Here is a 26,941-nt window from a genome sequence, read left to right on the forward strand (position 1 = left end):
CCCTCCTTCCCTCCTTCTTCCCTCCTTCCCCCCTTCCTCCCCGGCGAGCCCAGGTGAAGCTGCAGCGCCCGGCGGTGCAGGAGGGAGAGCACGGCCCGGGCGGGGGCTCTCGCCCGATTTCCCCCCGCTTCAGAGACCCCGGCCCCGCCGGGCAGCGGCGGCTCGGGCGCAGCGCGCAGGTTGCGCGCAGGGGGGCGGCCCGGGGCGGCGTCCGAAGGGGAGAGGGGCCCGGCCCAGGCTGCTTCGGGCGCAGCGATTCGTAGCTTTTATTTTTAATTTCCCCCCCCTCTCCTTTTTATTTATTGTTGTTGTTGTTATTTTGCAGTCGCCCTCGGCCTCTGCGGCGATGCGAAAGCCAAACACGGACTCTGCTCTCGGCGCTCCCCCACCTTCCTGCCTCGCTTCCCTCTCCCTGTATTTTTTTGAGGAGATAAAAAGGCAAACAGAGAGCGCTCTGGTGCTGGCGAGGGGACTGTTTGCCTGCCTCCGCGGAGGCCTGGCCAAGCAGACTTGGCTTCACGCCTGAGCAGTTTCTGGAGAGCGGCGCGTTGGAGAGCAGGGGAGGCAGCACCTGGCCCTGCTTTAGGAGCCATCTCCTTTTATTGACAGCCAGATAAGCAGGCGGGAGCCGTGGTGTTTCCAACGCTTCCCTGGAGGACCCTGCCGGGTTGCAGGGAGCCGCGGCCCCTTAATGGCAGCGGCTCCAAACGCGCCGCGAAACCCCTTAAACCCCTTCCTGGCAGCGCCGCCGGGCCCCCGCCGCCGGGGCCGCCCCCCCGGGGCCGCCGCTACCTGCGGGCCCCGCCGGCGGCTCCGGGCCCGGCCCCGGCCCCGGGGGAGAGCGGGGGGCGAGGGCTGCGGCCGGGGGACCCCGGCACGGGCTGGGCCGGGCCGGGTGGGGGCCGGGGCCGAGCGAGCCCCGCGGCACCCCCGTGCTCCGCCGAGCCCTCGCCTCCCGGCCCCGTCAAAGGCCGCCGCTAATTCGCCTGGCAGCCCCCGCCTCATCCCCGGCAGAAGGCAGGTTCATGAAACATTTAAGTACAGTTCAATAAAACTATCGGTAGGGGCGGGGGGGGGGGGGGGGCTCTTTTCTGATAAATTATTTACCCTGACAAGTGTGTGCAAATAATGGCCTCTCGCTGCCTCTCTAACGGGAGAGGCTGCGGGCGGCGAGCGGCTGCGGGGCCCGGCAGCCGGATGGGCCGCCCCGCTCCGCACCCGGGGCTATTGCCGGCGGGTCTCGCAGGTACCGGCGCCCCGCGCCCCCGGGGGAGCTGCGGGCGGGCCGGGTGTGACCCAGGGGCCGCCGGGCCTGGCCGAACATAGGGGGTTAGGGGCTCCCAGCGCGCCCCCACGCACCAGGGCCCGCCCGGACGGCTTTGGGCAGGGAGTTTCAAGGAGGAAAAAGCCACACCGCGCCTTCAAGTTTGGCCTCGGACCCCAGCAGCGCGCTGCCCGGGGAGAGCCATCGGGGAGAGCAGCCCGGCTCGGGAGCGGGAGGCGGCCCCCGCCGCTGCCCGGGGATGCCCCAAGGTGCCGGGCAGTCCTTGCGGAGGAAGGGGGGCCCCGTCGGCGCCGGGAGGGGGCTCGGCGGCGCTGAGGGGCCGGGCCCGGGCAGCCTGGGCCCGGGCGGGGGCCGTGCCGGGCCATGCCACGCCGGGCCGGGCCGGGCCACGCCGGGCCACGCCGGCCCCGCCGTCGGGGCAGGACGCGGCGGGCGGGCGGCGGCCGTGCTCGTGTGGCCCCAAATGTCTCATTAGCTAACTAGTGTCCGCCGTGACGTCACCGGGGCGGCCCAGCCAATGGGGGAGGCGCTGCCGTGGGTATTAAGGGAAAGTTAGTGCCAAGGCGGCACCCCGCCTGTACCGCCGGTGACACTTCAGCCGGGTGGCAGCTTCTTGCGTGGGAACCCGCGACGGGACGGGACGGGACGCGGCGGGTACCTCCTCCCGGCAGCCGGCCACGGGCTCCGCACCGCCCGACAGGTAACGGCCCCCCCGCCCCACCCGCTGACCCGCAGCCGCCCCCTTGCCCGACGGGGAGGGGGGCCGACGGCCGGGCCCCTCGACGGCCCCCCCCCCCCGTCACAGCCCGACCCGGGGCCGGAGCCCGGCACAACAGGTGGGGGGGGGCAGATCTGGCGGGGGCGCCCGGCCGCTGTCCGGTGGCGTGGCGTCGGGAGAGGGGGCGCCCAGCGGTGCCCCCGCTTCCCAAACTTCCCCCGCGGGAGCGGGGGCTGCGGCGCAGCCCCCTCCCCTCCCTTCCCTTCCCTTCCCCTTTCCCCGCCGTGCGCCCCTCGCCGCCCCCGGTGCCAGGCAGGTGGAAGCCGGCCGCCCCCGGTACCGCGCCCGTCGGGGCGCCGGGCCCGCGGGCGAGGCGGGGCTGCCTGCCGTCGGGGGCCGCGTCTCAGCCGCGGGGGAGCGCCGGGGACTCGCCCGTCGCCCTGCTCGGAGCGGGGTGAAGCCCGGGAGGCGCCCACCACCCCCTGGAGTCAGGCTTCGCTGCCCGGCCGCGGGTGCCTGCGCTATGTCAGGGCGTTAGCGGGGAAGAGAGGGAGCCCGGCAAGGTGGCTCTTCCTCCGAAATAACGCAAAACAAAAGAAGAGCGTAAAGCCTGAAACACCACTTACCTGTCCTCGGGCTTCTCCAAATATTCCTTACGGCGCGTTAGCGAGAACGCTCCCTGTGATGCTTCACTATAATATACCGGTAAATGGACATTCTCCTTCAGTAATAAATCAAACACCATCTATCTCAGATCCTCCTCCCTAATTAGAGATGTTTATTGGAGATGGTGTTTATCCAGCTGTCATGCCGAGAAAAAGCTGTGACATAATTACCTCTGACCAGATAGTCTTTTATATGCATATCTCACTGACATATAAAGCAATCGGTCTGCATTAAAAATGACAAGATCAAATGTTGATTTTAGCCGATATAATAATATTTCTGGTCATTACATTAATTGAAATTCGACTTTCAGGCTCTCCGAATTACGAATCTTGCTATTTAAACTCCCTTTTTTTTGAATGAATGAAACGAGCAGCTCCGCCAAAGGGCTGGGCAGAGGGAAGCATACCGTGCGGAGTTGCCGCGATAAATCAAACCTGCCAGCACAAAGCGAAACAGCCCGCTGCCCCTCAGCCTAATAAAGCAGTTGACGCGAATCCGAGGAGTTTCTCTATCATTTCCTCGTGGTCCTCGCATTGCCAAATTTAGGTTTCGCCGCTAATTCCGGAGGCCAGCAGAGCCCGAGCGAGGTGTGAGCGAGGCGGCCCGGGATCCCCCAGCACTCGCCTTATTTTTCAGGCGTGCGAGCGCGATTCTGGTTCATTTGGTTTCGTGGCGTTGGCAGCTTCTGCGGCCCCATCTGTGTGTTTGGTAGCGAGGGGTGATAAGCTACGAATTGCTCTGTAATTGAAAATATATTTTTGGGAAAGGCTGGTTTTACAAATATCAAGGGTGTAGGCTTTTGATCCTTTCTGCTGCCTGTGTTCTCCAGTTGCTAATAAAACTCGCATTGAGCTCCTTAGTGGCTTGATTAACAGGCAGATTAACTGTTACTGGGGTTTTGAACAGCTTGTCCCAATCAATAGCATTTAAAAAGCCCGTCAGGATGCGCTAAGCTTTCACCCCCCCCTTCTTTTCTGAAGGCTTTTCGAGCGACTCCGCTTGCCTGACACTTTGCACATATCTGTAATCAAAGGCTTTCCCGTACAGGAGCACGTACATTCGCCTGCCAGCTTCAGAGCCAGCAGAGTGACTTCGGCGGGGTCCAGAAAGCCTTTTTTATCCCGGCACACAAAGCTGTGCCTCGCGCAAAAGACCAACAGAAAAGAGGTTAAATCGATTCCAAACTTTTTGCGGCTTGTTTATAAACTAGAAAAGCTCCACTTAACTCAGTGTCCTGCGCATTATAGGTTTCAAACACTGTCTCCACATATACAAATAGGCATTAAGTGTCCTGAAGGCAAAAGCATTGTAGTCTAAGACGTCAGGATTTGTGTATCTCTTCAGTTTTAGACCGAACTGGACAAGAGGACTTTAAGCATTTTTCTGGGTATTAGAAAAGGTAGTTTGCAGCCCAGATATTAATACAACCAGACGATACCGGAGTCCCTAACTCAGCACTTTCTGCTTTCAACACCTAACAAAATACGAAAGGGAAGCAGCCGCTGCTGTTTAACACAAAATCAAAACTCAGGCAAGAGATCATGTAAAAAAGTGAAAATTATTTTAATCAGGAACAGTAATTACTTTTTTTAAAGTGCCATATATAATAGTTACTTACCTTTTTATTTTATTTTTTTACCCTTTTTTGTTATGCCTTTTAAAAAATATTTTTCTTTGGAATAGTATTAGGAACAAAAAGGGAGGGGGGGGGGGGGAGAGAAAACAGATGCAGAAAATGCCAGTTGCAGGAACCTTGCGGGGATTTAACAGCGCTGGGCGCGGTGCCTCGCTCCCTGCCGCCGGCCGGGGCCCGGCGCTGCCCTCGCCGCGGGGAGCGGAGCGGGGCCGGGCACCTCGCGTCGGGGCTTCTCCTTTCGGTAACCCGAAACAGGAGCGGAGCGTATTTAGGAGTTGAAAATCACCTCCTCGAGAAAAATCGGAAAAGGGGGGGGGGGATGATAGTAAAAGAGAGAAAGGGGGGAAAGGAGGGCGAGGCGGGCAGAGCCGTCCCGGAGGGCTAACCTTCTCGGAACACGAGCGGTGGTGAGAGCTGCTAGGTGAAAACAGAAAATAAGAAGAGGGAGAGAACAAAAAAAGGCAAACGAGCCTTCTCTGCGGAGTGTCCAGGCACGGCCGTCTCTGCGGATCCCCTTCCCCCGGCTCGGGGCACCGCTGCCGGCATTGCCTTAGGGCAGCCCCCGGGGTGCCGGGACGGGGGGGGGGCTCCCTGGGCCTCGCCGGGCGACCGGGGCCGGGGGGGGGGGGCCGCCGGCACCCGCGGGGGCTCGCAGCGGGGCCGCGCAATCCCCGCGGCGGGCGGAGGTAAAATGGCGCCGCGGGGCGGGCCGGAGCCCGCCGGGCACCGGGGCCGGGACGGGGCCGCGACGGGGCGGGCGGCAGCGCGCTGCTGCGGGCAGGGACACCCGCACCCCCCGCACGCACGCCCCGAGCACGGCCCCGCCGCCCCGCCCCGCCCCGCCGCTTTTCTTCCTCCCAACTTTTGCTCGGGGCTCCCGCTCCGCCCGGCGGCCCCTCGCCGTCGCCCCCCGGTGCCCACCCCCGGCCGCCCCGCCGTGACGTCAGCGGCACTCACGCCCCCCTCCCTCCTCCTCCTCTTTTTTTTTTTTTTTTTTTTCTCTTTTTTTTTCGGCTCGGGGGGGCGTTAAAAGTTTTCTTTTGGGGAGGAGGAAGCACAAAGGCCGCTGCGCCCGAGGGGAAAATAGCAACAAGATTACGGCGTCTTTATTCCGGAGACGAGGCGTAAGAAGGTGCTAATCCAGAGGATGGCTAATTGAGAGCTTGTAAAAATGATATTTGCCTGCAATTGCGGACAAAGTTTTTTTTTTTTTTTTTCCCCGCTTTCCTCACTTTAACGCCCCGTGGACGAGAGTAAAAAATAAAAGATAAAAAAAAAAAAAAAATTGCTCGTTTGGTAGAGAGAGTGCACCAGGAAAAAAGCAGTCCAGAACCAAGAATAACAAAAGCAGCCCCCGAGGACGCCACTGACTTCTCCCCAGAAGAGGACTAGCTGCCAGCTCCCAAAGTCCCTTCGGAGCCGCTGAGATCCGGGCGACCTTACAAACTGCAGCCCCTGCCTATCGCCCCGGGCCGCTCGGAGGACCCGGGGGCTGCTGCTGGGGACGAGCCCCTCGGGTCGTGGTCGAGGCCCGCCGCCTTTCGGGGCCTGAGGGCTCTCCCTCCCCGGCGCCCTCGGAGCAGGGCTCGGCCACTTGGGGAAGTTTGGGGCAGGGGCAGGCGCAGAGCGGGGGCTGCCGGGGGGGGGCCCGCCCGGCTCCGAGCCCCTCGGGGCGCCCCACGTCGGGCTCCCGCCCCGCCTCGCCTCGCCTCACCTTCGGGGCGAACCCAAACGTCGCCGGGCGCCCGTCCCACCGCTCGGTTCCGCCGCTATACATATGCATGACTCGGGGGACATCATGCGGGGCGGCCCGGGCCCGCGCGGGGCCCCCCCCGGCCCCTCCGAGCTGCCGCTGGGGCCGGGCCTGGGGCGCACGGCGGCCGCAGCCCCGTCAGGGCCCGGGCCCGCGGGCAGGGCCCCGTCGCTCCTCCGGCCCCGGGGCCTCCCCCGGGACCCCTCCTGCCCGGCTCGGCCCCGTTCAGCCCGGAGCGGCGAGCGGGGGCCCCGCGCCCGGCCCCGCGCAGGCGGCCGTCGGGGGAAGGGGCGGCGAGCGGCGCGGAGGGCAGGCAGCGGCGAGTCTGTTAAGAGCCCATTTTGTGCTATCACGGAGCCGTGGCAGCTTCTCGGCGGGACCGGGGATGACAGTGCATGACGGCCGGGCAGCCCATTATCCCGCTCCTATTGAGGCGCCCTTTCACTCACATGCAAACTCCTTGGCAGAGTCGTTTGTCTCCTCATTGTACTTTATTTAAGAATGCAATGGTTGTCAGGGCTCTTATTCAATTTCAAGATACTTTATTGATGAGCTTTGACTTTTAGCACTTTTCACATGTCAAGAGAAGTCAAGTGTATGCGGCTACGACTTCATTTTATGCTTCGCGCGTTCATACTCGCCACTTTCCTCGGTGGCTCTTGGAATTTCTTTTTCCTGTCCCCTCTCCTTCTTCCCTTTCTCTCCCCCGGCCTCCCCCCGTCCCCTCCCCCTCGTCCCCGCCCGGCTCGCCCCAGCCGCCGGGGACACCCCGAGCTCGGGCTGGTGCTCCCAGTGTAACCTCAAATGCGTGCGCGGAGGGGTTGCTTTGGAGTGTACTGAGGTGTGTCCTAATGGTCCGGCATTCAGCACACGCACTTGTGGTGTGTGGTCAGAGCGGAGAAGTCATTTACTGACTTTCCCCCTCCGCCTCCGGCAGCCGGGGAAGGGGCTCCCTGGGCGCACAGGGGGGGGCCGGGGGGAGCCCCTCGGGCGGCCGGGCTCGGGGCGCTGCCGCGTCCCCCCCCGGCTCCTCTGCGGGGTCTTAAACAAATAATAAAAAAAAAAAAAAAAAAAAAACAACGGCAGCCCTCAGTCAACAAACGGCACGTGGGAGAAGTTTGCGAGTGTTTGGTAAAGGACTCTTGAGGCCCTTCACAAGAGCCCTCAGCACACAATTCCGCCGCCTGTTTGCTCTGCTCTCCGCCGGCCGGGGCTGGGGGGGCTGCGGGCGGCCGCTGGCTCCGGGCGGCGCCCGCCCTACAAAGCGCCTGTCTCCCAAATATTTATGTCTTTACCATTTGAATGTTATTTTCCCCTTATCTCCATTGTCGGACGGCGGCTAACTGTTTAAATGCAAATTGACCTTTCCCCCCCCGCTCCGACCCCCTCCCGCCGGCCCCCCGGCCCCCTCCCCCAGCCCGACCTGGAAACGCGCCGCTCCCCTTCGCCGCTCCCCGCATTTTTGGGGGCCGGGGCCCGGCTCCGAGCTGCCGGGGGCGGCCCGGGGCGCTGGGCCCGGCCGGGCCGGGCCGGGCCGGGGCCGGGCGGCGGCGGCGGCGGGGCCGGGCGGCGGCGGCGGAGCCCGTGCGGGCGGCGGGTGCGGAGCCGGGTGCGGAGCCGGGGCCGGTGCCGGGGCCGGGAGCCGGGCCCACGGCCCTGCTATTCAAACGGCTGGGCCAATTGAGCCGTGCCGGGCGCGGGGCGGCCAATGGGCGGCGGGGAGGCGATGGCGTCGCTTTGCATAAAGCAATATTTTGTGTGGGAGCGAGCGGAGCATTTGCATGTGCGGAGTGATTAGTGGGTTTGAAAAGCGAGCCCCGGCTCAGCCTCATTTCCCGCTCTGGTTAAGGCGCAGGGAGGAAGTGTTTTGCTGGAAGATGATGACAGAGGTCAGGCTTTGCTAATGGGCCAGTGAAGAGCAGTGGAGGCGAGGCAGAGAGCAAGGCACACATACATTAATACACTTGAACCATCACCAATCAGCATAGGTGTGCTCTGTCTCTCTCTCCCCACTTCACTCACACACTCTTTTATCTCTCGCTCTCCAGTCACTGACAGCCCATTTTATTGTCAATCTCTGTCTCCTTCCCAGGAATCCAAGATCACACAACCAGCAGCTTCACTGGAGAAAAACTATTTTGCTGGCAACTCTTTTTAAAGCGCCATCATTTCCAATCAGTGCGCTCTTAAACTATTGACAGGAGCTTTGACAACAAGACAGGATGCCTCATAAAGGTGAGTCCGCTCATTTCTTCTCCCGGCTTCTCCTTCTCGCATTTTAATATTTAGGCAGGGCTCTCGCTCTCTCCTGCGCTCTCTCTCTCGTATTCCCATTTGCATTCCGGAGAGCTTCCCGGGGAACTTTCCAGCCCAGGAGCTCGCAAACTTTCTGCTTTCACACGAGCCCGTGTCCTCTGGAAAAGCTAAAGCATCTGACCGGGAAACCGGTGCCAACCCTCGCAGCAGCCCAGCAGCAGCAGCAGTTCCCACGTAGCACTTGCCGGGCAGGGAGACCACAGGCGCCGGTGTGTGTGTGTCTGCGCGCCGCTGCTGCCGGCACCCCCGCTCGCAGGCACGGGAGGGGCGGCGGGGCCGGGCCGGGCCGGGCCGGGCCGGGCCGTGCCGGGCCGTGCCGCGGGGCCCTGTGCCGCCCCCGCCGCGCGGAAGGAGGGAGGGAGGGAGGCGAGGACGGGAGCGGAGCGGCGGCTCCGGGTGCCCGGGGGCGGCCCCGGCGGCCGCTTTGTGCTGCGGGGCTCGGCCGGGGAAGGGGAGCCGGCCGCCGGGAGGACGGGGCGAAGCGGCGAGGAGGGAGAGGAGGAGGCGAAGGGCGGCCGGGGAGGTGCGCGGGGAAAGTCACCTCCTAGGCCGAGCGAGCCCGCAGGCGCGCTGCGCGGGGCGCCGAGTGGAGCCGAGGGGCTGTCAGCTCCCATCAGCCGCCCCGCATCTCCCCGCCTCGGCCCCGGGGCCGGCGGCTGCCCCGGCCCCAAGGCGGGACCGCCCGAGCGCCCCACGCAGCCCCGTCCTCCGCGGCGGCTCCCGGCCGCGGCCGGGCTCTGGGGGCCTTTGGGAAGCGCTGCGGATCGGATCCATCCGTCCGTCCTTTTTTTTTCCAAAAAAAGAGGTCTCGTTCATTCCTGCCACAGCGCCGTAACCCCCCCGGGGTACCCACGGGCCTGAGAGCCTCCGCTATAGCAAGGTCTTTTTTTTTTTTTTTTTTTTTTTCCTCCTCCAAGAAGTTGCGAACTCCTCGCCGTGCAAAAAACAGCTTCGCTCCCCTGACGCGCAACAATAAACTTGGTTCTTTTCCCCTCGCAAGTGCAATTGGAAAATCTGGATTTGAATTTAACCTTGTGACGCCTCGCACGGAACTGGTAAATCGAGACGCGGGGCAGGAATAATTTCTGGAAAGTTTAAAAACAAAGTTTCCCGAACGATTAAATGCACCTGGCAGATGCTGTTTTGGAAAACGACCACACCATCCTAGAGACGAAAAGTGATGGCATTTTCTCCGTCTTAGGGACATAAAATAATAAAAGTGGCCCTTGACAATAAATGTTTATAGCTGGTGACCTCTACCAACGCCTGATCGCAAACCGATTCGTTTTTATCTTTTTCTCATTTGCCCCGAGAACAGGAAACTTTGCCACCTGAACGTCCAGTTGTGCGTGTTTTCACCGGGAGAGGCGGAGAGGGAAAGAAAAAAAAAAACCCTAGATCAGATTATATCCAGATTTTCAGATTACAAAACGAGCGGCGGATTAGGCCCGGCCTAATGGTGGAGCTTGCTGCCTCGGACACGGCACGCTGCATCCCAGGCGCTGCCGCGCCCCGCTGCCCTCCCGCCCCGCTCCGCACCGCCCCGCACCGCTCCGCACCGCGCTGCCCCCGGCCGGGCACGGCTCTCGGCCCCGCGCCGCCTCCGGCTGCGGGTGCCCGGCGCTGGCGCTGCGCCTGCTCGGCGGCTCGCTTGCTCGAGCCGGGGGAGAGTTTGGGAGCACAACGTCCTGCCCCGCACCTCCTCTTACCTTGCTGAAGTACTCGGCTACGCTCGGCCTGCACTGTGAAACGTTTTCGGCCGCGTTTGGGGGGTTGGGTTGTGTCGCGGCGTGCTTTTTGCCCCTTCTCCTAAACCCCCCCGTTGCCATTGCCGAGGTAGGAGCCGGCAGGGCTTTGGCTGGGAGCGCAGCCGCGGCTTTCTGCCTGCCTTCCCCGGCCCCGCAGGCCCCACGGTTATGAGTTGTGCGCTAAATACGCGAGGAAATCCTGCCCGAAGAAGTGGGGTTGCCGTGCGGTGTGTGTCTATGCAGACGTGTTCGGTGTATTAAAGGGATGGCTTCACGTTCGGTTCAGCCAGAGGAGATACTGCCACGTCTCCATTGAAGTACAGTGTAGCTTGCTCTGCTGCTAATCAGGTAGTTCTCCAAAGAGCAGTAAATATTTACCAGCTAAAGTCTTCATGCTGCGAGAAAGTACTTGTTTGATGTTTATTTTTATGGATTTAAGATTACTAAAAGCTACTTAATAAATTATACCGTGGCTAGTCCTGAATGGGGAAACGTGCCTCTTTGAATTCTCCATCATATGCAGGAAGAGTAAAATTAATATTCATTATAGGCGCAAAAGAAAGAGAATGAGTATTTTTAGGCTAAAAAAAAGGGAGAGAAAATGAAGGCTGCGACTATTTCATTATTTTACCTCCTTTTTTTTTAGCAACCCCCTTGAATGGGCTCTTTATTGTAATTGTCCCTCCCCAATTGAGCACCCCACTGAGCTGTTGTATCTTTTTACAACCCCTAACAACTCGCACCAGTAACACAATTACCGCCAGATATTTATAACGAGAAATTACTTTTCCATTTTCACCCGCGACGATTTCAGATAAATACATGGGGACGCATAAATAAATAAATAAGTGGCCCGGGGTGGGGGGGAGAGGGAGGGAAGGTGGGGAGAGGAGGAGAGAGGGAGTAAGGGAAGGAGGGGGGGAGAGGGGAAAAAAAAAAAAAAAAAAAAAAAAAAGGGCGATTGGGACTGTCCAGGCGCTGGGTCAAGGCAGGCACTAATGAAGGGAGAAGGGGCTTGTTTCTCTGCTCTTTGTAAGTTGGAGGGTTGTTGGTCCGTTTAGTTGGGAAGCTGCGCGGCCGGTTAAGGAGCCTGGGTTTCTGCACTCGGGGTTTGGGTAGAGGAGCAGAATGGAGGCCATTGTTCGCTTTCTGTAGGCTTTGTTTAACAGTTCTCACCCCCTCCTGTTCTTACTTTTTAAAGCAGTGAGGCGAGGTAGACAGCGTGTGTCACAGTACAGTGAAAAAGGGGAAGATCTAAAGACCAAAAAAGAAGTTAATCACGAGACGTGGAGTTTGGGGGAGAGAAAGTTGCTAGTGCCGCGGGGAGAGACAAATAAATAAATCGAAGAAATGCCCGGAGGTAAAAAATGGAGCCCCGCCGCCAGCGCGCAGGGCAGCCGGCGGAGCGGCAAGTGCGCGCAGGGCCCGCGCAGCGCCCGCCCTGCTGCGCTCCGCTGCGCTGCGCCCCTCTGCTCTGCTCTGCTCTGCTCTGCTCGGCTCGGCTCTGCTCTGCTCTCCTTTTCTCTCCTCTCCTCTGCTCTGCTCTGCTCTCCTCCCGGGCTGCGGCAGCGGCGGGGCCGGCCCCGTCCCGTCCCCGTCCCGTCCCGCGGCGGGGCGCGCAGTGTCGCGGCGCACCTTCCCCGCGTCGCTCCGCACTTTTAATGTACTTCTTTTGCTTTGTCCTAGAGGGAAGACTTTAACTAGTGACACGCAGATGTGTGAGTCCCTAAATTGTATGAGAGGACAGTCCACCCCGCTCTCAGGCAAGTTTAAAAACCTGACTTCGGACTCTCTTTGTGCTTGCTGTTGCTCCCGTTAATGCACCACCTCAGCGAAGGGCATTACCGACGAGGCAATACGCCACCTGCATGCAATTAAAGCCAGAAGCCACTCGGCGCTTTGCTTTTCTTAAATTTTTGCGTGTGTAGGGATATACGCGTGTAGTTTTGCCTCGAGGCATAAAAGCCCCCGAAACCTTAAACTAATTGGGGAAGGCGTCTAAGGATAACAAAGTACGCCCGGGAGATGTTAGCTTAACCCTGTGTACTGCCTCCCCCTGATTAACGCCTATTTTATTGCTGATAGACTGCTATAGGCGAGCCCCGTGGGATACTGCTCTCTCAGCCCACCATGCAGAACAGTAAGTGACTCCGCGCCCCTTCGCGGCCGCGGAGGGCAGGCGGGGCGGCCGCGGGCGCGCAGCAGCGGGCAGGGGAGGCGGCCCCGCCGCTGGGGCTCGGGGGCTCCGCCGCTGGGGCTCGGGGGCTCCGCGCCGCCCGCCCCGTCGGGGCGCGGGGGCCGGGCCGGGAGCGCGGTGGCGGCTCCAGGGCCGCGGGGTTGGCCTGGGTCGGGGCCCGGGCCGCTTGCCCACCTGCCCCGCACCGGGAGCCCCCCGTGCTAGGTGCGACGCCCCGCCGCCTCCCGGTTGCGCCGGTGCCCTTCGCGGGTCCGCGTTGGTTCGCCGTGCCCTTTTGTTGTCGCTGCTGGGGCCGGAGACCTCGGCGACGGGCCTGCGCGCAGCGGCGGTGGCGGAGGGGGTTTCTCGGAGCGGAGAGCGCTCAGACGACGCGCCAGAGCGCTGCCCCTGCTCCGGGGAACGGCCCCGCGCCCCGCTCCGGCCGACGGCGCTGCGGGGAAGCCGGCGGGGTGCGAGAGCGGGCGGCCGAGGTGCCACCGGGGCAGGCCCCAGGCGCCCCGCGATGCGCATCTTCCGCGGGGTGCGCCCCGCACCGCCCCGCAGCGCGGCGGGGATGCGTGACCCCGCCGAAGCGATCTTGCGGGGTGGCGCATCCCCGGCGCGCTCCGGTGCGTGAGATGCGCGTTTCTTGCGCGGGTGGCGGCGGGAGGAGCGCAGGCTGCCCTGTGCGGGCCTTGCGCGGGCCTTGCGCGGGCCGCTCAGCCCCGAGCCGCTGCGGCTGCGGGCCGCGGAGCTGTGCGGGACCTTCCTCCGGCGCTCTGCCGGCCCCCTTCGTCCCCTGCCGGGCCGGTGGCGAGCCGCCCTCCGCCAGGAGGCCTCTCGGGGGCTCGGGGGAGCCCCCAGCGGGGTGGCCGCGGCGCCGTCCGCGCGTGTCCGCGGGTTGCGTGCGCCCCGAGAGCGGCTCGGCCGGGCCGGGCCGGGCGGCGGCACCTGCGGGCGGCGGCGGCTGCCCTTGGCCGCGGCGTGCCGGGGGTGTATGGTAATGGGCATGCCTTCACTCGGCCGTGCGGGATCGCCACTGCAAAACGCAGAAAAGATATCATTCGGGTGAAGCCTTTATTTTGTTTAAAGGTCGCGGCGGGCTCTTCAGGCTTTGTGTTAATAACTCCTGGGTGTATATGGTGCAGAGCATCCAAATTGACACCATATGTTTTCCTATTAGATGACTAGCAATAGAGTACAAGGCGCATAATCATTGCCACTGGGCGAGATCTACACCGCTCTCCAGGGAAATTATATAATGATTAAGGCTTAACCTTTTAAGCGAAACTTTGATTTCGCTTTCTCCGCTGCCATTTTTTACGGTGGCGAGCGTCCCCCTGCAAACCGGCCACGGCGCTGCTGTGCCGCCCGGCCCTGCGCGCCTGCTCCCCGCCCGGGAGGGGGCCGGGGGGAGCCGCCGAGCCCCCGGGCCCCGGCCCTCCCCGCCCCCGGGCCGCCGCCCCCCGCGGGCCCGGCCCGGCCCGTCCGACGGGGCGCACGGCGGCACCGCCGGGCGCGGGCGGGGAGGCAGGAGGAGGAGGAGGAGGAGGAGGAGAGGAGGAGGAGGAGAGGAGGAGGAGGAGGAGGAGGAGGAGGCGCGCCTCTCTCCCCGCGGCCGCCAAGGGATGCGAAGCCGCCGCCCGTGCTGCCGGGCCGGGGCGGCCGGACGGTAAATGACCCAGGCCGGGTGTCACTTCGAATCCATTGCGCGGGGAGCGCGCCCCCTCGGTCGTGTCCGCGCAGAGCCCCTGGCTACCTTAAACCGCAGCCTCCCTCGGAGGGAAAGCGAGTAGAGTTCAATCTAGTCTGAGTGATATCCAAATGCGGACAGAAAGGGTCGTTTTATCATGCTACTATTTGTCGTGACGATGCAATTTTCAAAAGCAGAGTACTGTCATAAAGTGACACGCCTGCCACAAGTGCTCCAACTGATCTTTTCAATTAGCCTTCCATGCATGATCCGGGGCGACTTCCGCCTATTTCCAGAAATTAAGCTCAAACTTGACGTGCAGCTAGTTTTATTTTAAAGACAAATGTCAGAGAGGCTCATCATATTTTCCCCCTCTTCTATATTTGGAGCTTATTTATTGCTAAGAAGCCTGGGCTCTTGGAGTCAATTTATCAGGAGGCTCCAAAGAGAGGAGAGCGGAGCGAGCGTAGCGCAGAGCTTCTCCAGGGAGACTTCCTCCAAAGCCTGGAGCTTCAGGTTGGGCATTTTCGAGGCAGCTCTTCGTTTGCTTTTGGCGAGGCGAGCTGCGTTTGTGCGGATGCAGAGAGGCTTTTTTTTTTCTTTCTTTCTTTTCCTTTTTTTTTTTTTTTTTTTTTTCCTGGCGGGGGGTGGGAAAACCAAAACCAAGCGAGCCAGCGAACCGACCCAACCCGCTCCACCGCAGCACGTCCCGGGCTTTTGTCCGGGCTTCGGGGGGTTCTCCGCGGCCGCCGGTTTTGCCGACGGGGAGCGCAGGCTCGGGGAGCGCGGCTGTCGGGCGGCGGCGGGCGGGCGGAGCGGGGGCGCGGAGCGGCGCGGAGCGGTGCGGAGCGGGCGCGCTCCCGGGGGGGGGGCGTCGGGAGCGGAGGGTGCTATGGTGGGCGCTGTGCTTCCCGCAGGTCACAGCGGCGTGAACCAGCTCGGCGGGGTGTTCGTCAACGGGAGGCCGCTGCCCGACTCCACGCGGCAGAAGATCGTGGAACTCGCGCACAGCGGCGCGCGGCCCTGCGACATCTCCCGAATCCTGCAGGTGAAGGCGGCGGCGCCCCCGCTCCTCCCGCTGCCCCCTCGGCAGCGCCCGGCCGCCGCTGGCCGCGCTCCCCGCCGGCCCCCACACCCACCCACGTTCCAGCCTAATAAAGCGTCCGGCTGCTCACCTCCGCTGCCGCTGCGGCTAGACCTCGCCGTGCATATCTGTTATCTCTGTATGCCTTTTGAAATACCTCTTAAAAACCTTTTTATTTATTTTTTTTCCCGCCTGGTGATGACCCGCACTCTCGTTACAGTTAGCTCGCTGTAAGCAACCGAATTGTACGGCTCGGCAGGATTTCGGTTCCTCTCCTCCCCCTTCCCCCTATATTCCCCCTATATTTACTTATGATTTTGTAAGATCTGTATGCATACGGCGTGGCTTACTGATTTCTTATTTTTACTTTTTTTTTTTCCTTTCTTTTTTTTTTTTAATCCACCATCAAAAAACAACCCTCGAAGCCACCCTGTTTTAGCCCAGAATCTGTCTTTACAGACACTAACGCGATCTGGCGCAGCTCAGGGGTACATTGTAAATGTAGGTCTCGATAACCCCTCACTCACCCCGTCCCCCGCAAGTACTCTGTCTGAGGACGATGGAGACTAGTCTGGCATAGCTATTGTTCGGATTTAAGGCATATTTTAAGATTAGTACTAAAGGAATTACGTTTTGACCATATTTTTTTTTCTTCCAAATGTTTTTAAAGTAGCACTTTTGTAGAGGGTAGGGCCACAAATGTAATTTTTTTAAGAAAAAAAAAAAAAGACTCTCTAAGTAAGTTCTCATACCATTTAAGGTATATTTTTGTGTTATAGACCCATGCAGATGCAAAAGTCCAAGTGCTGGACAATCAAAACGTAAGCTTGTCATTGTTTAATGCATACTTAAACAATTTTATTTTTGTCTTGAAATTATTAATAATGTGATTTTCTGTCCGCTTCCCTATCCAGGTGTCGAATGGATGTGTGAGTAAAATTTTGGGCAGGTATTACGAAACTGGCTCCATCAGACCCAGGGCAATCGGAGGTAGTAAACCGAGAGTAGCGACTCCAGAAGTTGTAAGCAAAATAGCGCAGTATAAACGAGAGTGCCCCTCCATCTTTGCGTGGGAGATTCGAGACAGATTACTATCAGAGGGGGTCTGTACCAACGATAATATACCCAGTGTAAGTTCATGAAAAAAACCTTCCTGTGTGCTGTGTACAATGCTGGGTAGCTGTAGCGAGCCTCTGCTTCCTTTGTTTTGATATCAGCTGAGAGGATAGCAGGTTCACATCATTTGCATGTGGCAGGGTCAGACGCATTTTTTCATACAGAATCTGACAAATGCCTTTAAGGAGGGGGAAAAAAAAAAAAAAAAAAAAAAGCAAACCGCGGTCACCCCTGCGCCTGGCGCCTCAGGACTGCGAGCATCAGTGGAAGCCATCACTCTGCTTCTGCAGGGCTGGGGCCGGGGCTTTTCCGCTCGGTCCGTCCGTCTGTCCGCAGCTCCGGCGGCCGCGGCGCGGAGGGGCGCGGGGGCTGCGCGGGTGGCTCGGGGGGAGCGCGCTACCGCCCTACCATTGCCTTTCTGTCCTCTGCCTTGCAGGTGTCGTCGATAAACAGAGTCCTACGCAACCTGGCTAGCGAAAAGCAACAGATGGGTGCCGACGGGATGTACGACAAGCTAAGGATGCTGAACGGGCAGACGGGGACCTGGGGCACCCGGCCCGGCTGGTACCCCGGCACCTCGGTACCCGGGCAGCCCGCCCAAGGTAAGGCACCGCCCGGCCTGGCGCGGCTCGGCTCGGCTCGGCTCGGCCTCGGCTCCCCTCCCGGGCTCCCCTCCCGGTCCCCCGGCCGCCCGCTGCGGTCCACAGGCAGCCCTCTGCCGGGGGCACCCGGCGCTTGCCTCCCTCCGCCGCCTCCGCGGGAGGCCGTGGGGACCCGTGGGGACCCGTGGGGACCCGTGGGGACCGTGGGGACCCGTGGGGACCGTGGGGACCCGTGGGGACCGTGGGGACCCGTGGGCAGGAGGTGCCGCCCAAGCCGGCTCCGCGCTCCCCGGCCGGCACCGGAGCCTGGCGGGCCGGCAGAGCGGTAGCTGTCTCCGTCGGGCTGATTGTGGTTCCTCCTCGATGGGCCCGGAACAACTTGGTAAATATAGGAAACTGTTTATCCTGAAGATTAATAGGTATTTGTTGTAGGAATGACAAGGGGATAATATGAAGGATAATGGGATGTTACGTTACATACTTAAGATGGTTAATGGCTTCTTTTTGAATACGGGCTCTGTTGAGGCTCGGCTCTCCCCGGCTGTGGTCATTCCTTTAGAAGAGGTGTCTATATACAACAACCTGCTTTTTGTTTTCACCCCGCAAGGAAAAAAAAAATCAGTAACAGTGTGCGGAATATCTGGTACAAAGGATGTTTCTGTCACACGCAAGAATTTGTTATGGGAACAATTCTGTCGCTATGTAATTGCTCATTAGAGATCGTTTTGTTTCTCATTAAGGCGACATGAATAAGCGTCTAGTTGAAGGAGACAGCTGTAGAAATGTTCCACAGGAGACCTCTGGACACGATATGGCACCGCTTGCCAATTAGACATGTCAGTTTTAAGAGAAGAAAACAATCTATGAAGGACACTAGAAAGATAGAGCGGAGCCCCCTGTCCCCCCCGCCCCCACTTTTTTTTTTTTTTTAATTATTATTATTATTTTTTTTCCCCCGTTTCGGCCCGGGGTCCCCCCGCGGAGCCGGGCCAGCCCCGGCCGGCAGCCGCCTCGCCCGGCGCCGCTCCCTCGGCCCCACCTGGCCCGGCCGGGCCCCCCCGCGCCCAGCCCCGGAGCCCCGGAGCCCGTCCGGCCGCCCCCCTTTCCCTCTGCCGCCCTTCCCTCGGCGGGTGCGGAGCCGTGCGCGGTCTCCTTTGGGCAGCGCGGTCCCGGGGAGGGGGTCCGGGACCCCCCCGACCCTCCCGACCGCCCCCAAAATCGGGCGGCGGGGCGCAGCCGGGGCTGGCGAGAGGGGGGGGGGGGGGGGCGGGCAGGCACTCAAGCCGCCCGGCCCGCCAAATTAAAATTAATAAAATGGGTTTCCTCTGGAATATTCATGCTCCCTCTAATGCTTTTCCCTCGCAGGGGTATGTTGCTGGATTTTAAGAGTCCATTACTCAAAAAGCATAAGGCGAGGTTAGGTCTCAGAGGGGTACAAATATGGTCTCAATCTGATAAACGCCATGCAGCAGTGAATAAAATAATGGATACATGAGGGCTGACAGAACAAAAAGAGACATCTCTATCCAGGAGAAATTCTCCAGTGATTTAGTGGTTTTAGGGATCACCGAGACACTGTTTCTTATCTTTTTTTTTCTTTCCTCCCTCTCTTATAAGACTAAAGCCTTCTATAGGATTTAGACACTTTCTCTTTCAACAGATGCTACAATGTTTTGATCCCAGCTCTATAGCTGAGAGGTGCCGCAATTGGTTTGCTATCTTTTTTTGCTTGTTTTCCGCCTCACTGATTAAGACACTAAGAAACTAAGGAATGATTTTATTTCCCAGCGTCTTTTTTTTTTTTTTTTTTTTTTTTTTTTCTTCCAGGAAACAAATCCTATACCCAGCGTCAGATGGTCTGGCTATAGGATAATAGGGATGGACATTCACTCGCTTTCTTACGGATTAGGTCTGGAAGGTGGAACAGCCCTATTGAGATCGCTCCTTTTAGGGGCTTCTTAAAAAAAACTCCCCCCCCCCCCCAAAAAAAAAAAAAAAGGAAAAAAAAAAATAAAAAAAAAAAGAGGGGCTTCTAAGGAGACATCTCAATAGTCCGGTGCAGGTTTTTAAGGCCCCGTAAGCGACTTCGCGTCCAGGTGAAACTCGTAGCGCCCGTTCGGGGCGGCGGGAAGCGCACCGGGAGGGGGCTGCGCAAGTCCCCGGGAAAGGGGGCTCGGGGCGGCCGGGCTCGGGGCGAGCCCCGACGGCGCGGGGGGCAGCGGCCGTCCCCTGCGCCCCCTGCGCCCCCGGCGCCCCCGGCGCAGCGCCCCGCGGCCCGGCGCGGACAGTGATGGATGAGGCCGGTGGCGGAGGTTACGCGGCGGCCCCCGCCCCGGGCGGCCGCGGCCCCCGGCGCTGCCACCAGCGCTTGGCAGGGCGGCTGCCCCGCCGCGACGGCGCTCCCCGGGCCCGGCGGCTTTGTGTGCCCCTGAAAGGCAGCCCCCGGCTATTCACCCGCCGCCGGCCGCCTCAATGGGGCTGCGGCCGCCCATATGGTGACCACTGCCGCTGAATCCCTGTGTTTAAATGGGGGAGAAAGTTCGGGTTTTAAAACATTTCAAAGTGGTTGAAAGGGTCCCACCAGATCCTGTCACAATTCCCCCCGAGCTTTGAAGGCCGGGGCCATTGTTAGCCGATTATAAATGATATTACTTTAAAGTTGATTTCCCACAATATTTAAAGGATGTAGCGGGAGTGTTGCTATTTATTTTTGGCGTAACTTTTCAAGGGAATTAGCATAAGTAGCCCATGCGCCCCTCGCTCCGTCTCCCCTTTTATGCCACATCAAAACGGCTTGGAAAATACGCCGTGAAAGGAGCGGGGGAGCTCCTTCGGGGACGGCGACTTCGCCGCTCCCCGGCGAGCGGCCCGCGGGGCCCCGGGGCGCGCTGCGCGGCCACCCCGCGCAGGATGCGCGCAAGCCCTGCGCGCCCCGCGGCAGCCGGCGCAGGGAAGCGGCGGAGATGCCCTCGGTGGAGGCGCGCCGCCGAGCGCCCTGCCAAGCGCTCAGCTGCAGAGGAGCACGTTCAGCCAGTTAGCGAACTCGCTACTATTTCTTTTAAAATTACACGTTAAAATTTTAAAAGAAATCTTACTTTTCTCTGGTGCAACACATTACAAAGAATGGACAGTCCTTTTATCTAAATATAAAATTCCATTTTCAGCAATTATAGCCTGTTCTTGGTGATGATATAATTACAGCTGTGCTCAGTAATAGGTGTCAAGGCAATGCACACTCATACAATAGTTGAATAAAACTGCAGAACAATGCAGGCACTTCTAAATTCACAACCTTTAAAATGAAATTGACTGTGCAGAATTCAAATAAAAACTGGATAAATATTTTTTAAAAAAGATTACAAGCTTGGTTTGGTTTCTTAATAGCATTTTCTGCAAACCTATCAACATCTAATTGATTAGATAGGAATTACTGATTATAGATAATCTGAAATACTGAACATCACTATTTTAAATATAGCAATAGGTAAATAAATTCAGCAGGCAGAGGAGACTGCCACGGCACTTCAGCAGCGATTCGGATAAAGAATCACTTTCAGGGGAAGGGATTTTTACGCAGGTTTTATTCCAGAGGAAAAATGAAACGAAGTTTAGACCAGGCGATTGCAATTCTTCATCTCTAATGTTTACGATAGCACTGGAAAATGAAACGTTCCCGTGTTACCCGTGTCGTTAGTGCGGTATCACTTTGATACCCGAGATGGTTTTAAGAAAGGGTGTCGGCAAACGTGGCCGAACTTGCCCCCACTTGCATTATTTCTGCGATAGGAACCTTAAAACAGGGGTACGGGCGTTTCAGTTTCCTCCTCTCCTTTCCGCAGACGGCTGTCCGCAGCAGGAGGGAGGAGGGGAGAACACGAACTCCATCAGCTCCAATGGGGAAGATTCAGATGAGGCCCAGATGAGACTTCAGCTGAAAAGAAAGCTGCAGAGAAATAGGACATCCTTTACCCAAGAGCAAATCGAAGCCCTTGAGAAAGGTGGGTGACATTTGCCTGTGACTGAAGCAGGAGAGACAAGCAAAATGCGCACTGGCTACAGAAAGAGCTAAATAGAAGCGTGGCATTCACGTGCCTTATACGGATATGCGATAAGATATGAAGATATTATACGATAGGGTGTTAAGATATATGTTTATATCTTAAATCCGTGGCTCCCTCCGTGCTATTTTATTCATCACGCCCCAGACGTCCTTCAACGGCTGTGATACGCAAGGAGAAGCTGTAGAAAGGTTTTCAAAGGGAAGTGTGTGCGGCACAGCTCCCAGCGCCGCACCAGTGTTGCGTCCCAGGCTGCTCTCTTGTCCCTGCCCGGGTGTGGGGACAAACCTCCTCCCGCCGACGGTGCCCGTGGCTCCGGCAGGGCGAGGGCCAGGCAGCCGGTGCTGGCAGCAGTGCTCGGTGCCAGCCCCTCATCTGTCTGTCCCCGGCACTGCTGCTGCCCGGGGCTGGCAGCGGGTGCCCTTTTCCCTGACCCTGCCTGGGTGCACCCTCCTGCGACCCAGTGCAGCTCTCTGTTCTGATTTTCTGCTGTTATTTAGCCATGTGCCACTTCGCTTCTTGGTGACGGGGTCAGAGCTGCCCCGGGGAACGCCTCAGCAGGGGCAGAAGCCCCATACCCTGCTCGGCACTTCTTGGGAGAGGCCAGCATCGCGCCCAGCCCTGCCCGTCCCCCAGTAGGCAAGGTGTCCTGCCCAGCACACGCACGCAGGCGGGAGGCTCAGCTTCACTCTTGCAGTGGCGTTTCTTACAGGCTCCGAGAGCACCGGCAGTGCCAGAACAGTTGTGACTCGACCAGCAGCTGCGTTAAATCTTTACGACTCATGCAACAATATTTTCCTCTGCAGAATTTGAGAGGACCCACTACCCCGATGTGTTTGCAAGAGAGAGACTAGCTGCTAAAATAGACCTGCCTGAAGCAAGAATACAGGTACAGAGTTGCTGTGTAATTATCGCTATTATTGTTCTTGTTATTACCATTCCGATTTCTTATGACTGGCTGCTCAAAGCACGGGGCTGCCACTGTTTACAGTCGGGTATTTGGCCATCTCCTCCTTCAGGAAAATAACAGCAGATGGGGTTTGCTTTAGGATGCTGCTTCGTGACAGGGCGAGGCAGCCTTGTACCAGCGCTGCCTTGGGGTACCTGGAGGAGCCCACAAGCCCCTCACCTTGTCGGCTCACTCATGCCTCCAAAATGCTGTGCTTCCAGGTGTGGTTTTCTAACAGAAGGGCCAAATGGAGAAGGGAAGAGAAGCTGAGGAACCAGCGAAGACAAGCCAGCAACACTCCCAGCCACATTCCCATCAGCAGTAGTTTCAGCACAAGCGTTTACCAGCCGATCCCGCAGCCAACCACCCCCGGTAATGCAGCGAATCCACCCTCTTGGGACAGTCAGACTCTGGGACTGTGTCGCTGTGCGTAATGTGCTTGAACTAATGTCTTCGTCTATCTGTCTATTCTATTATAGTTTCCTCTTTCACATCAGGTTCCATGTTGGGCAGGACGGACACGGCGCTCACAAACACGTACAGCGCGCTGCCGCCCATGCCCAGCTTCACCATGGCCAACAACCTGCCTATGCAAGTGAGTCTGGCACTGCTGTGCCCGCGCTTGGGGGGCTCCTGCCTGCTGGGGCAGGCGGGAATGTGGGGGCTCCTCCTCCGTGGTGTTTTGCGGAGGTTATGAGCCCGAAACGCGCTGCGGGGAAACCGGCACCAAGAACGGATGCCTCTTTTGGAGAAGGCACAAGGGAGAGGACACTGTGAGTGCCGGTGCTCGGATGAGCCCCCCTGCAGGATCTCAGAATTGCGAGGCAACAGATCTGGCGTAAAAAAGAACCTTTTGGGGCAAAAAACCCCGCCCCGCGGTTAACCCATGGAGTGCAGTGGCGCGGCGTTGGGACCGCCACCCGCGTGCACTGCCGGAGGGACGCGGTCCTCCTGCTTAGGTGCTGCAGCGGCGGCGGCGCGTTAGGAACACCTGAGAGAGGGGAGGATGTGATTAGCATCAGTGGTTATGCTAGCTAAGCCAGAATTGCAAGAGCTGTCAATCCTCATGCCTGAAAGCATTAGCTGATCACCAGCTGGGTTAGGAAGAAATCTATTCCTTTGGGGTCTGTTTCTATAGACCTTTCAGATGCAAAATTCCTCCTTTTTTAATGGTGGGGTTGGCCTAGGAAGGTGCTGGCCAATTACGGGAGTTTTGCAGCTTTGTCTGAAGCACACAGCATTGACCACTGCTGGAGACAGGCGAGCCGATTAGAGAGCCTGACTCCTTCGCTGCGGCAATTACCATGTTACTAATTGCTGAACCAAAATTAACCAAATAAAGTTAGAGTCTCTCAAGTTCAGGGAAAGAAATCATGTCGGTTAAGTTGTTATTTCGTGATACTGGAGGCTGGCAGCGTGGCTCCCGACGGGCTGAGAGCGGATGACAAAGGATCAAAGGGCTGATCCGAGGGGCTCTGGGCATAGCTGCAGCCCCTGCCACACGCGGCCGGGCAGCGACTGCGGTGCCCGAGCCTCTGGCAGCTCCTGTGGCCGTGGCCGCGTGATGACCACGTCGGGGCAGGGGGCTTGGTGTTGGACCTCCAGCATCCCCCCCTGCAGGGGTGCAGCTAGAGCATTTCCCCCCCCTCCCGTGTTTGCGTATTTCGCTGGTGAGGCCGTCGGGATTTCCGTAGCCGGGGCGCATCTGGCCGTGCAGGTGGAAGAAATGCGTGCAGGCATGTCGGGTCTCGTGCTCCTGGAACAGGAGTTGCACAGCTCCATGTCCCCTTCTTGTGCCACATCGCCCGGGTTTGCTGTGCCCTGATGGGGCTGCCCCAGCCCTGCCTCCTCCCTGGCACCCGCTGCCTGTCCTGCCCCCGGCTCAGGGTGTTTCGGGGCTGGGAGTTTGGGTCAGCTGGGCCACCCGGGGCACAGGGTGCATGCACGTGGGGCTGGGGCGAGTGCAGCTCGCAGCGGGCAGCTCGATGTCCAGATCAGCACACGTCTGTGTGTGTGCCTGTATGCACGCGCGTGTGCAACACGCTCACAGCTGCAGGGCTGACCTTGTGCAACTGGCAGTGAGTTTCAGTTCTACCACCCGTAGTGTTTAGCTGCAGCAGTAAAGGCGAGGCAGGGTGCTAGCCCCCCACTGTCTCGGACTGCAAGTAGCACGGGCCCTCCTTCCTCTGCACAAGTAGAAAGAAGGCTCCAGTCCCTTGGCTTAGATACATAACACCGTATTTAGCATCCACATGTAGCGACTGGCCCTCTGAGCCCATCTGACCATCCGTATCATCTCTGTAGAGCAAGGAGCTGTGGGAAAGGGCTTGTCTGCGAGTAGGGTTTTATGTGTGGGCACCCAAGTTTGAGAACCCGCAGCTCATTCTGGCTTGCATGGAGGAAATGCCTGCCCATGCCGCTCGCTGGCCAGGAGCTTAACGTGGCTTTGTGCCTCGGTGGACGCTTAACGCTGTTCTGTCCTTTGCTGCCGCAGCCCCCAGTACCCAGCCAGACCTCCTCCTACTCTTGCATGCTGCCCACCAGCCCATCGGTGAACGGCCGGAGCTATGACACCTACACCCCCCCGCACATGCAGACACACATGAACAGCCAGCCGATGGGCACCTCTGGCACCACTTCCACAGGTGAGTGGCCCCGCGCCCCCGGCTCGCCTGCGCCAGGGGGGGTCTCGCAAGCCTTGGCCGTGGGTTCGGCAGCTCAGGAATCCTGTGCCCAGGCTGCCAGGGAAGGGTGGAGGAGAGACAACAGGTTAATGGACTTCCCGTTCCAATAGCTGGAGGGTGAAAAGCTCCTCGTCGAGGCCCCAGTCCTGCACAGCCCTCAGGGCATGCCTGAACCCTAGTGCTGTACAGCAGCATTTGCTGCAGCGTGAAATATCAGCGCAGCCATGCATGCCGTGAGGTTAAATGCATTTGAAAGCGTTTGCGGGACTGAGCGTGTCTCTACCATGTCTGTGTCAGAGGCTGTTTTTTGCTAAGGGTTTGAAGTTATCTAAGAGGCAGGTAAACTGCAGAAATAATGACCTGCGTTAAGAAGGCACAATAGGGTAATAAAGGGTAAGCGTCAGCATAACCAGGAGCAAGCTAGGCACATTTAAGAAAATGGAAATGCTCAGTGTATTTTGGGCCAAATTCCCAACTGATACAAATGAGCTGAGGCTGTGCCATTTATCCCAACGCGTGACAGTTTATTCATAACAACAACTCAGTCAGACGTGCATAGGTTTTTAAAATAGCCCCCCCTGGCATCCCCAACCTGATTCTGCAGGTTGGTAGACGGCGAGGTTTCATACTCATAAATCTGAAACAGGAGAGCAAAAATTGTGCTATGTATAGAAAAACTAAAATATCCATTTTCCCACTCAATTTTCAGGTCTCATTTCCCCTGGAGTGTCAGTTCCAGTTCAAGTTCCTGGCAGCGAACCTGATATGTCTCAATACTGGCCAAGATTACAGTAAAACATGTGTTAATTCTGTAAATGACTATATGGACAACAGTTGGATGTTCAGCAGTATTTTCTAAAGGAAGAATGGCTCTCAGAGTACTTCTGTACTGCAACTGTGCCCTATGCTGTAACACATGGAAAAGACTTTAACATGGACCTTTGTACACTGAAGGCATTATATCGGTTGGAACAAATCTTCATTTTGGTATCCAAACTTTTATTCATTTTGGTGTATTATTTGTAAATGGGCATTTGTATGTTATAATGAAAAAAAAGAACAATGTAGACTGGATGGATGTTTGATCTGTGTTGGTCATGAAGTTGTTTTAAGAAAAAAAAAAGAAAAGGAAAAAAAAAAGAAGCCATGATCAACAAGCTTTGCCACGAATTTAAGAGTTTTATCAAGATATATCGAATACTTCTACCAATCTGTTCATAGATTATGGATTGATGTTCCAAGTTTGTATCATTCCATTGCATATAATTAAACCTGGAACAATACGCACTAGATTTATGTAAGAAAAATATCTGTTGGTATTTCCAAAGGTTGTTAACGGATGAAGCTATGTGCAAACAAGGGTTAAGAGAGAACTTCGATGAAGAAAAGAGTTTGATAGATAAAAGGTAGATTGTGTCTTCGATATAATCCAATTTGTTTTATGTCGAAATGTAAGTATTTGTCTTCCCTAGAAATCTCCCAGAATGATTTCTATAATAAAGTTAATTTCATTTATATTTGACAAGAATATTCTATAGATGTTTTATACACATTTTCATGCATCATACGTTTCTTTTTGGTCGGCAAAAGTTAATTGTTCTTAGATATAGTTGTACTACTGTTCACAGTCCAATCATTTTTGTGCATCTAGAATTCATTCCTAATCAATTAAAAGTGCTTGCAAGAGTTTTAAACTTAAGTGTTTTGAAGTTGTTCACAACTACATATCAGAATTAACCATTGTTGATTGTAAAAACCATGCCAAAGCCTTTGTATTTCCTTTATTATACTATTTTCTTTTTAACCTTATAGTGTGGTGTTGCAAATTTTGTTACTGTGTTAGGTTACCCTTACCGAGTTTTATTTTGAGTTTATTTTCTGTTTGCAGTAAGGAGGGTTCTCACGAGCCGTCTTTATAGACCTTCAGCACTTCCACCAGCCTGTAATTTGGGCTAACAAAAAGAAGATAGGTTCATGTCTCTAATTGCAGTTAGGGAGCAGGAGGAGGCTGTTTATTTAGCCCAGGTTTCTGGGGATGCTCTAAATGAAATCCAGAGACGAGCAGGATTTCCAGCAGCGAGTTTGAATTGTGCCAGGCTGTGGCGGAGAAGCGATACGCGTGCGCCTATCTGCTGTATATGTGACGTCCGTAGGGACACGTATGTGCACAAATATACATTCCCGCCTTCTAAAAATGGTTTTTGTAAGGATGTTTAAGAAAAAAAACAGCTGTGTTTTTAACAAGCTCTTTGGGAGAGTGAATACCATCCCTTTATATCACCACACAGCACAATCTTAGTGTAATTTTCCATTGAACTTGTAACCTGGTTAATACCTCAATGCGCTTTGTGTGAGGGTTGTTAGTGTGGGCGTGGGTGGAGAGCTGCATGTCAAGGAATAATGAGAGAAGACAAATCAACAGGCAGCAACAATGCGAGCTGGGACTGGCTAGTG

At 57.5% G+C, this 26,941-nt stretch overlaps 2 protein-coding genes across 11 annotated transcripts in view; one reads left to right on the top strand and one right to left on the bottom strand.

Moving 5' to 3' along the window:
- The window catches only part of ELP4 (elongator acetyltransferase complex subunit 4), a 201,284-nt gene that overhangs the window by 25,563 nt on the left and 148,780 nt on the right, over positions 1 to 26,941 (bottom strand). The gene's annotated exons all lie outside the window — the stretch shown is intronic.
- Positions 1,849 to 26,006, top strand: PAX6 (paired box 6). Of its 10 annotated transcripts, XM_083838926.1 has the most exons (14): positions 7,910 to 8,049; positions 8,154 to 8,296; positions 11,812 to 11,888; positions 12,211 to 12,265; positions 14,912 to 15,042; positions 15,858 to 15,899; positions 15,993 to 16,208; positions 16,631 to 16,796; positions 20,636 to 20,794; positions 21,661 to 21,743; positions 22,025 to 22,175; positions 22,283 to 22,398; positions 24,298 to 24,448; positions 25,197 to 26,006. In XM_083838926.1, exons 4-14 carry the CDS (start codon positions 12,256 to 12,258, stop codon positions 25,280 to 25,282), a joined length of 1,311 nt encoding a protein of 436 aa, XP_083695052.1. In that variant the 5' UTR covers positions 7,910 to 8,049; positions 8,154 to 8,296; positions 11,812 to 11,888; positions 12,211 to 12,255; the 3' UTR covers positions 25,283 to 26,006. The 10 variants fall into 10 exon arrangements, with proteins under 10 accessions (XP_083695050.1, XP_083695053.1, XP_083695045.1 ...); XM_083838924.1 differs by lacking the exons at positions 7,910 to 8,049; positions 12,211 to 12,265 and adding an exon at positions 1,849 to 1,985; XM_083838927.1 differs by lacking the exon at positions 15,858 to 15,899 and having other exon boundaries at positions 7,835 to 8,049.

Source organism: Anser anser, assembly GCF_964211835.1.
Source record: "Anser anser genome assembly, chromosome: 5".
Lineage (NCBI taxonomy): Eukaryota > Metazoa > Chordata > Aves > Anseriformes > Anatidae > Anser > Anser anser.